Genomic DNA, 10,629 nt, shown 5'->3' with positions numbered 1-10,629 from the left:
GCCAAGTGTTTGGTCAAAGGAAATTGATGTTTTGGAGCACGAAGCACTTCGGTTTTGCCTTGGACAGACTTTCCTGGACAACTTTGATTCACATCAGACAGCTGGAGACAGGATTCTTATCAAAGCAAAGACCTGCAAATTCTCCTATGGAAACCATTGAAAAGATTGATGTTATTCGACGAGAAGACGTTGCAGGCAGATAATGTCAGTGGGACGCTGACCCTTTGACCAGCGGAGAGGGTATCGAAGCGTACATCAAAGTTTTACCCGATCAAGGCAAAGTGGCTGTGTTTTGCTTTGATTATACCACAATGACAAAAGCAAGCACTTTGTCCAGGAGACAGGAGTGGTCAAAACCACAACAGACACAGGAAAGGTTTGATGATGGCGGACGGTCAGGACAGAGGGAAGACAATGCCCATACACACACCAGGCTGGCATCAGCAAACTAGCTCACTAGAATGACCACAAGTTGGACGGTTAAAGTGTCTGTGTAAAGGATGACCTCACAAGTGCTGTGATGCCATTGTGAACGACTGCCAACGGAGCACCTTGCTCAAGGAGGTGGTGTGGCCTATGCCATTGGCTCGTGCAGAGACAGTCAACAGGAAATCCATGCAGCTGCACAGAAAGTCCTCATCGAAGTGAACCAGGCCAGAAGGAGAACTGTTGCCTTCCCAGGATATCCATATAGAAGACATCATAGTAAGACACTTTTAGTAACATTCTTTTTTTTAGCTTTTTGTTTGTTTGTTTGCTGTCTTGCATCTTTTATTTCACAAACACTGAAGAATATCAACATTATTTGTCTTTTGTTTTTAACGTGAGATTGCATTTAGAAACGCACTTTACAATAGTTGTAACACTTTATACTGATGATAGTTTATTTTCCTTTATCAGGAAATGTGTTCTTGTCACTTCTGTGTGAGTGTGAATTATTTATTTGACATCATGCTCTGATGGTGTCAAACTGGTTTGGCATGTTGGCCATTTTTTGTGTGACTGATGTAGTATTAAGACACCCCCAGGCCTATTTATAGCTCAGCCAATCAGTGCAATTTATTCCCATGTAGCATAACACTTCCACTGTTTCACATTATGTGGTCAGCAGTGGACCGAACGTCATGTAGATTTATGCTCTGTCTTTCTTGAAGTCTTTTGTTTATGTACTTGGCACTTCATTTTGTTTTGTCTGTGGCTCTTTTTCCCTTTTCCACTCTTGGTTTCTTCTATCCATTGTTTTTCACAATTTATATATTTCTTCTGTTCTTGTCTCAACTTGAGACTCAAGTTGCTTGTTGAAGCCACATTGGTTTTGTGTTTCATCACATGCCATGTCTTGCTCTGCCATTGGCAAACAGCAGACTTGAGGGGTGTAATGTCGGTGTGTTCTTGACCAGCCTTCCACTTGGGGACCCCCTTTATGTTTGTGGGTTTGAGTTATTCTCTGTACCTGTTGGTGATAATAATGATCCCATGGATTATCAAGGATGGCACAGATGTTTCTATTTGGACAATTGTTCCACACTGCAAGACTGGCAAGGGTAAAAGGGTCACTGACAGTTGTCACCTATCCCAGCTTCAGATGCAGGGGTCAGTCAGTACAGACAGTCATCCAACCATTCTAACTCCCAATGTGTCTCGAAACCATTGGAGGCCCAGGTGGGTTTGGTTTCTCCCTGGAACCCAGCAGGGGACATATTTGTTGTGTTGTTGCTCGGACAGCTAAGATCAGATACATCTTGCGTGCTACGAAAAACAGATTTAATAAAAAGTGAAATAAACAAACAGAAACCGGACTGTGATCTGCTGTGGCCCTGACCATTGTTGTTCATCTGGTGCCCTCTATTTTCTCTTAGCATCAAGAAAGATAATTCTAATGTTAATAACTTTCACCTCAACAATATCATCCATGTCCTCTGTTGCTGTGATCCTGTTCCGTGCCCCAATCACAGGATAGGTGACAGCACCTTCACATTAAATGAAGTGGTGCGGTCCTCCCACTACAATCACACCTCCCCAGAATCCATCTAGATCTGTGTGATTGTGCCCATCACTGAACAGGGGTTACCATGGGCTGTGTATGATCCATCCTGGCCCTACATTCTGCTCCCCCTCCTACATCTCTCCATCATGTTAAATTGTTTCAGAATCCTCATTTGCAAGTTTTACTTGCAAAGATAGGGGAACTGTGCCATGAAATATTGTGAAAATGATTGATGTAACATTCATACACACGTTAGCAGAATGTGAACAAGTTGGAAAGTAATTGCTCTTTTTGTTATATATTAAAATTGATATGAATTCTTATATTTTGCAGATTCAGATCAGGAGCTAGAAGCATTTGCTGTGGCTTTGTACCAGGCAGTGAAAAACGTCAGCACCATGCCAGTTGTAGAAATAACAGAAATTTACATTGTCCACCCTGAAGAAAAGAGCATACAAACATTGAAAGAATGCTTCGAAAGGGCTGTTGACAACACTGACAAAGCCAAACCAGACAGGAGGCAGAATTCAAGGCACAGCACCACACCTGTCTGCTCAGTGTGCCGGAACGAGAAGCAGTGCAAGACCCTGGATACATGTGGACACCATCTCTGTGATGACTGTTCTAAACAATTGAGGGAGCCAAAGTGTCCTGATTGTGGGGCAGCATGGGGTGAAATACATGGTGACCAGCCAAAGGGAACAATGAAAGTCAAGTATGACAAAACACAGCAGCTACCAGGGTTTCCTCCAGGGACATTTGTCATTTTATACAAATTCCCAGGCGGGAAACACAGTGAGCAAGTAAGTTGCACTTTATGATTTCATTGTTTTTAAGTTTTGAGTGTCACATTTTACGACAAAGCTTGGGTGTAGCTTTGGTTATCTGTCCATCAGCTGTGATTTATGTGAGTATAAATTTGACTAGGATATATTGTCATAAAATCTCACACATTTATGTAGCACTGTTACATTTGCATGTCTAAACATCAACTAAATACTTTAAAAACAAATTAAAAATTCCAATGACGTTTTTTTCTTCTTTTTAATTACAGGTTGTTGTTTTCTTTATACTTTTATACAGAGTATTGTGATGATATCATTTTGAAATCTTCATGAAAAGTTTTGTTATGTTGAGAGTCTTGAGTTAATTGGAAGGGGGAACTGTAGATTTGGAACTAAACTCACCTCAGTGAAGTGTTAACACCATCTTTTTAACCTTCTGTTTCACAAGGAACTGTTCTCAAACCTGTGTTCAGTTTTATCATTATAAAACCAGTTGGGAACTTTAAATAACAAAACGGTTTTGAGCAAATGGATAATGACGTGTTGGAATATGGATTGTTCCAGGTTTGGGTTATTCTCTGTACATGTTCATTGATTTACATGTATCACTTTATTTTCTGATCACAACGTTAAGAAATTCTCCTTTGGGTTTGTAATTGGAGAAAAAAGTTGAAACCTATTAAACAAAACACACAATCATTCTATCGTAACAGTGGATCACATTAAAATTTTACACCAATATGAAAAATCATTCACATGATATATGGCAGGGAAGGGGTTGGGGAGAAGATGCAGGAGGGGAGGAAGGATGTCTCACAAACACCAGCAAGTTATTCTTGTTACAACAGTGTGACATGTACTGTAAAACACCAAATCTGATGTGCAAATATACATTTGTTAAAAAAAAGTCTTATTTTAATTTAAGACAACTGTATGATGGAAAATGTTTACACTCACACTTACACTCACTCACTCACATACGCTCAATCCAGCAACACAGGTTTGAAAACAAATAAGCCACAGTCAGACAGTGTTCAGGCTTCATCTTAAACACACACACCCCTTGCCCCCCCCCCCCCCCCCCCCCCCCCAAAAAAAAAAAAAAAAATCTGTGATTAAATCATCCATCTTGATCAACAGCAAAAGTCACAGAAAACAATGTCTCAGAATCACTGGATGCCAGAACAAATCTGTTTATCAGGTGTTTAACATCCTTTGCACACAAAACAATTGCAGCATCGCCGGCGAACATTTTTCTGAGTATGTGGCTAACTTACTTGTGTGGTAGCTTTGTGGTAACACGGACATGCAAGAAGCCAGAGAATCTGAGGGCATGGGATTAATTCCATGTTCAGCAGTATTTCCTCCCCATCCACTAGACTTTAAGTGGTCATCTGGACACTAGTCATTCAGATGAGACAAATGATAAACCGAGGTCCTGTGTGTAGTTTGCACTTAGTGCATGGAAAAGAACCCATACCAACAAAAGGGTTGTCCCTGGCAAAATTCTGTAGAAAAATCCAGTGTGATAGGAAAACAAATACACTTACAGGTTGAAAAAAAAGAAAGGAAGAAAGTGGCCGTGCACTGTAGTGATGAGCTGTCTTGAATTTCACACAAAAAAATCTGTTGTGACAAAGATTGATGTAATATGATAATATATGATATGATATGATGTAATATAATGTATTATATATTATAATATGATACAATATAGTATGATATAATGTTCTAATTCTATTTTTTTTAAAAGAAGAAAAAAAAGAGAAGGAACAGGTGGTAGGAATTGCCATTCAAGCATCTTTTTTGTAGGGTTTACCTCCACTGGGTTGGAGGGGGGATATGGGGGTGAGAAGATTTAACAAGGAAAAGGTTTGGAGAGAAGAACAGGCAGGAAGAAGGTTGTGGATTATGTGTGAACCAGCCCAGACTTCATACTTATTATGCATACAAGGAACATAAATTACCAAACAGTAAAATAAAATTGGGGGGGGGGGGGTGCGGGGGGAATAACACACACACACACACACACACACACACACACACACACAAAAAAAAAAGAAAGAAAGAAAAGAAGAAAAGATCAAGTTAACTTGTCCACTTAAATTGCATTTTCTTGTTAACTGTTGATCATTTGCTCAGCATTCACAGATCACTACTACTTCTGGTTTTTTTCCCTGTCAACTTTTTCCTGAATCACATCTCTCAGTTATGCTTGTTTGCCTGCTTTTGCTTGCACAAGCTGATATTGGCAGTGAGTTACAGTATTTGACAAAATGAAGAACTGGAATTGCTGCAAAGTAAACAGACTTGTTCCAAATTTCAGGCTAGGCAGTATGCAGGAGAAAGATACCGTGGAAAAGAACAAACTGCCTATCTTCCTGATGTACCTGAGGGCCGAAAAGTTCTGATGCTCCTGAAGATAGCATTTGATCGACGCCTGCTTTTCCGACTGGTTGAGATCCAGGGATCCTGTCACTCTCATGGAAGACCAAAATATCGTATAACCTTGAATGGCATTGAACACAAGACAGCCAAAAAGCAAGCTGGCAGGTATGTAGCATTTTGATTGGATGGCAGGATGGTTTTGCAGGTTCTTCCACAGTTGTTATGGAGATCATTGTTTTCATATTCCGTAGGCTATTGCTGCTGTTGCCCTATAGTCAGCCAGTTTAATTATGGTTTTGTGCATCAGAAGAGACCTTTAAACCCTTATTTTTTATTTTTGTATCTTATGTCTCTTGGATGGATGTGATATTTGTTTTTATGTTCACAATAGTTTGTGAAATCTCTTGCCTAGGACTGATTGGTTAGTTTACCTGTAGTCTGGTCACACAAGTTGGTCACTTGGTGATTTCACACTCAAGATTAAATGAACATAAAATATATGAATTTATGTTCGTCAGAACAGTTTTAACAGATGAGGGAAATTTAGATTTTGAAATAAGGGGGAAGGGGGAAAAAAAGGAAAACAAACAAAAAAGAAACAACAACAACAACAACAACAACAAAAAAAAAACCATGAGGGAATGGGGGGTGAGAAGATGAAACATACATGTATACAGTGGTTGAAACAAAGAAAGTTGTGTGGTGTTTACAGAAAATTTCCATACAGACTGTGTAACATGTAAATGGTTAGTTTCAGAAGGGACAATTTTAACAGTGAAACAATCTCCAGAAAAGAGAAATAGTTTCAACTGTTTAATGTTCCTTAAATAAATTTTTTGCTTTTTTACCAACACTTAATCAATGAGAAATCAAGCAAAAGCTGAAGCATTACACTTTTAACATTCTTGCTTAAAATGCATACATTCAACAGATTAAGATACCCATGGACAGGACTTAAAAAGGTTAAATGAGTTCCTTTTCCATGATATCACACATTTCTGAGGATAGCAGGAAGCAAGGGTTCCATCAGTGTTAGTTGCTCCACATTTCACAAGGCGATCAGCATGTTAGTTATAAAGAAATCCACAATGTGAATGTATCCAGCAAAAGTCGGACCATTCCTTTCATCTGAATACAATGAATTTACCTTATTTCAGAAATGATATTTCCCTTTATCTGATTCTGACTTGATATGAAGGGTTGCAAAACAGATTTAGAATATACACAAAGCAAAATGTGGAGAAAAAAAAAATAAAGGGTTAATTGTACTGTGTTACAGATACAGCTTCCCAGACGATGGCTACTTGAATCGTGTGCAGCAACAGTTGGCAGCAGTGGGTGTGTTTGCAAGTGACCTCACTGAGCAGCAGATAACAGGGTTTGAATTTAACAGTTTTTTTGGAATGTCAGTCGAGCACTCTGGACAAAACATTTGAGTGCCCAATTGTGGTTTTGGGTGCCAGCATAATAAAATGAAGTGCATCACATTGTCATTGAAATTAGCAGTTTTTGTTTGCTATTTACATGTAGAGTTAGGATTCATTCCTGACTTGTGTCAGTAGAAGGGACCCCAGGGTCTGTGGCTTGTAATCCAACATTGGAGGCTGAAGCGTGTTCTTCATGAATTACTTGATATGCTGATGTCAAAGATTTTAACACTTTACAATCTGATTGTAGTCTTCCCACTGAGGTTATTAATATACATGTTTGCTTTCTTGATTGAAGTTCTTTATTATGAACTGCAGTTGGTGTGTGTGTGGCAGTGTGTCTGTGTCTTATCTGTGTCTTGTTTTGAGTGCTTAGATTTTAGACTTGTACAGTTGTTTTAAAACATACTTTAACAACCCAGAGGTGTCTTTTGTCATTGGCTGTCTTGTGAAAAATCCTGATTTGATTTGACCATTGAGAATGGCATGACTGGTTATCATTGCAGTGTGAATAAGTTACATGTGTGATTTCCATGAAGTACTATTGATGAACCTTTGGTTGTGTTAAAAGAAATGGTCTTTATGGTGTTGCTGTGTCATCAAACTTCATATTGGCTCGCATGGTATTGTTAAAAAATAATGTATCACTGGGTCTAGTATTTCTTGTTTGTCTGTGTGATGCTTTAACTGTGTTGTAATCAGTTGACTAAACCCCAAATGATTGATTGATACTCTATGGTGACTTGAGACATACTTGCTTAAGTAGTTTGATCAGAATCCAAAGGATAATTTGCTTGATATTTATGGTAACTCGAGACATACACATGTGAATGTTAACTTGACAGAAACCCAAATAACTCACATGACACACATCTTGAGACGCAAGCCAGCCACAATGTTTTCAAACATTAATTTTTGTTTTGTGGAATTTCATTTCTTCTGGGTTTGTCAGTTCATGGACAGTGTACTATATAATGTCATGTGTGAAGCAACATCATTGACAGCCGTTTGACCTGCAGACTTCACTGCAGCAGGGGAACTCCCTGAGAACACATCATTACAGATCCATGCTTTGTGTATGTCTTGTTGAACTGACAGTGCACATGCTGAGGAATTATGCTGAGACACCAAGTGTGATGTGTGTGGCTTTTTTGTTGTTGCTGTTGTTGTTGTTTTTAGATACTGTTAGAGGAAATCTTTGTGGACATCTTTGTGGACATTTTGTGTGCGTGTGTGTTAAAAAAAAAAGTTAAAAAATTTTAGAGGATGCATTGCCATTTTATATTTCTTATTGTGTTGATGATATATTTGAATGTTAGTGAAAGACTGTGATGTATGTGCCAGTAAGAAAAAGGATGCATGGTGAGATAATCCTTGTGGCATTGCAAACAGTTGAAATTGTACGTGCTGTGTGTGCACAAATTAGAATTGTGGTGAAAAAGAGTTGTGTAACATGTACAGTGTGTAACATATAAAGAGTGACAATGTAACATTGCAAGTCTCTGATGTAGAATTTGTACTGCAGTGAAGTGGACATTACTTTCACAGTACAAAGATGATTATGAGAGCATATTTCCATATCAAATAAGGAAGAAAAGTAAATGCAAGACAGATGAATGACATCACAGCTAACTGTCCCAAAGGTTTTTGTTTTTTGTCAATGTAATGAAAACATTTTCAGTTTCTGAAACCATTCTGTAAGCAGTCCGTATTTGTATGATCTGTTAATGCATTTACCTTGTATGTTTAAAAATATAAATGAAAAATGATCTATTGGCTTTTTTCATTGAAGGTTTTTTTTCCCCATTTATTTGTACCAATAATGTGTTTGATGTGCCTTAAAGTATGTTTTTCAGATGTGTTCTGAGCATCCATAAGTAGTTCTTCTTCTGTAAATGGTGTGTTTGCTTGCCTTCATATGATGTGGTTGAGTGAAGTCATAATGTGTACTTTTATTGATTCAGTTTTTTTTTTGTTTTCATCTTTGTTGCAATTTTTCACTGTATATTATATCCTCCAGTCGAACATGATTTACTCCATAAAAGATCATCAGTTGACTTTGACGGTGGGGTTCATGTATGCAGTGTATGCATATTTCAGTTAAATGTCCTATTGGTTTTTGTTTTCTGTGAATGTAATGAAAACATTTTCAGTTTCTGAAACCATTCTGTAAGCAGTTCATATTTGTATGATCTGTTAATGCATTGACCATGTACGTTTAAAAATGTGAATGAAAGATGATCTATTGGCTTTTTTTATTGAAGATTTTTTCCATTTATTTGTACCAATAATGTGTTTGATGTGCCTAAAAGTATTCTTTTCAGATGTGTTCAAAGCACTCATAAGTAGTTCTTCTTCAGTGCATAATGTGTTTGCTTCCATATGATGTGGCTGAATAAAATTGTAATGTGTACTTTTGTTGATTAGATTTATTTTGTAATGTGGACAGGGGTATATGTGTTTATATCACTGTGAAGGTTTTGAGTGTTGTGCACTTTGTCAGAATGCACATCAGGAAATACATATATCATATATCTTACAGAGCCGTTTTCTTTAACACGGATCATTCATCACTCTGCTTTTTACAGATTTGAACACACTTTAATTATGGTGGTGTTGCAGGAATAAGAAACATTTTCTGTACCTATTTCCTAAAAAAAAAAGGATTAAAAATCCAGTCTGGAGTAGTAGATGTTTTATGTTTGAGCAACCATTTTTACCTGATACCAGTAAAGATGTTGGTGTTTTAATTGAAAGAAGTCATTAGTTGGTTTAGAAATATTGTGTGTACTCATTAGCAATATATCTGTGAACTATTAGTGCTCAGTATTATGGGTGGGATTGCTGTCAGTTGCTTGCTGTGTTACACATATTTTCTGCATATTGAAGAAGGGTAGTTTGTCATTGAATGGTTTCTTGTTGAATTTTCAGCTTGCAGTTTTACTTTGTAGGAAATACATCTCAGTTGCTATAAGAGTCCCCTCTACACCCTCCCCCCCACCCTCTCTACATCCCTTTCCCCTTCTTCTTCTTCTTCTGCGTTTGTGGGCTGCAACTCCCACGTTCACTTGTATGCACACGAATGGGCTCTTACGTGTATGACCGTTTTTACCCTGCCATGTAGGCAGCCATACTCCGTTTTCGGGGGTGTGCATGCTGGGTATGTTCTTGTTTCCATAACCCACCGAACACTGACATGGATTATAGGATCTTTAACGTGCGTATTTGATCTTCTGCTTGCATATACACATAAAGGGGGTTCAGGCACTAGCAGGTCTGCACATATGTTGACCTGGGAGATCATAAAAATCTCCACCCTTCACCCGCCAGGCGCCGTCACCGTGATTCGAACCTGGGACCCTCAGATTGACAGTCCAACGTTTTAACCACTCGGCTATTGCGCCCGTCCCTTTCCCCTTCAAGTCTTTGAATTCTGTTTCTGAAAAGCTGGTCTGTATGAAAATTTTACCCAAGGTTGTTTACATGTGGTTGTGGTACACTGCTTTTATTGTCCATGTTTTTGTTGTTTGTTAATTAACTTACCCTGATGGTTTTGAAAGACTGTTGAAGTTTTGCTTGAAACTCCCTTGAGGAGGACCAATTGCCCAATGTCTCAGCCTTACTCAGTGGTTTTAGTGTGACATGAGAACAGCGGCATGTAACACACTTTGGCGTTTAATGTGTGCATGGTGGCCTGCTAGTCTTTCTACTGACAATGCTACATTGACTTTTGACGTTTAATGTGTGCATGGTGGCCTGGTAGTCTTTCTACTGACAATGTTACATTGACTTTTGACGTTTAATGTGTGCATGGTGGCCTGCTAGTCTTTCTACTGACAATGTTACATTGACTTTTGACGTTTAATGTGTGCATGGTGGCCTGCTAGTCTTTCTACTGACAATGTTACATTGACTTTTGACGTTTAATGTGTGCATGGTGGCCTGCTAGTCTTTCTACTGACAATGTTACATTGACTTTTGACGTTTAATGTGTGCATGGTGGCCTGGTAGTCTTTCTACTGACAATGTTACATTGACTTTT

General features: G+C 38.4%; 1 protein-coding gene across 1 annotated transcript; it reads left to right on the top strand.

Moving 5' to 3' along the window:
* The first annotated feature begins 612 nt into the window (after window positions 1-612).
* LOC143279447 (putative E3 ubiquitin-protein ligase DTX3) lies at window positions 613-10,367 on the top strand. The gene is made up of 4 exons (XM_076583490.1): window positions 613-705; window positions 2,321-2,790; window positions 5,099-5,325; window positions 6,440-10,367. The coding sequence occupies exons 2-4, from the start codon at window positions 2,386-2,388 to the stop codon at window positions 6,594-6,596; spliced, it is 789 nt and encodes a 262-aa protein (XP_076439605.1). The 5' UTR covers window positions 613-705; window positions 2,321-2,385; the 3' UTR covers window positions 6,597-10,367.
* Window positions 10,368-10,629: the final 262 nt, after the last annotated feature.

The sequence above is a fragment of the Babylonia areolata genome, chromosome 2 (genome assembly GCF_041734735.1).
Source record: "Babylonia areolata isolate BAREFJ2019XMU chromosome 2, ASM4173473v1, whole genome shotgun sequence".
Lineage (NCBI taxonomy): Eukaryota > Metazoa > Mollusca > Gastropoda > Neogastropoda > Buccinidae > Babylonia > Babylonia areolata.
The sequence above is the reverse complement of the archived record's forward strand: the minus strand, read 5'-3'. Positions and strand labels throughout refer to the sequence as shown.

Excerpts from the sequence above, each read along its gene's own strand:
- LOC143279447 (XM_076583490.1), top strand. The coding sequence starts at position 2,386 with ATGCCAGTTGTAGAAATAACAGAAATTTACATTGTCCACCCTGAAGAA. Across the intron at positions 2,791-5,098 it reads GCGGGAAACACAGTGAGCAA|GCTAGGCAGTATGCAGGAGA; the intron begins GTAAGTTGCACT and ends TCCAAATTTCAG. Across the intron at positions 5,326-6,439 it reads GCCAAAAAGCAAGCTGGCAG|ATACAGCTTCCCAGACGATG; the intron begins GTATGTAGCATT and ends ACTGTGTTACAG.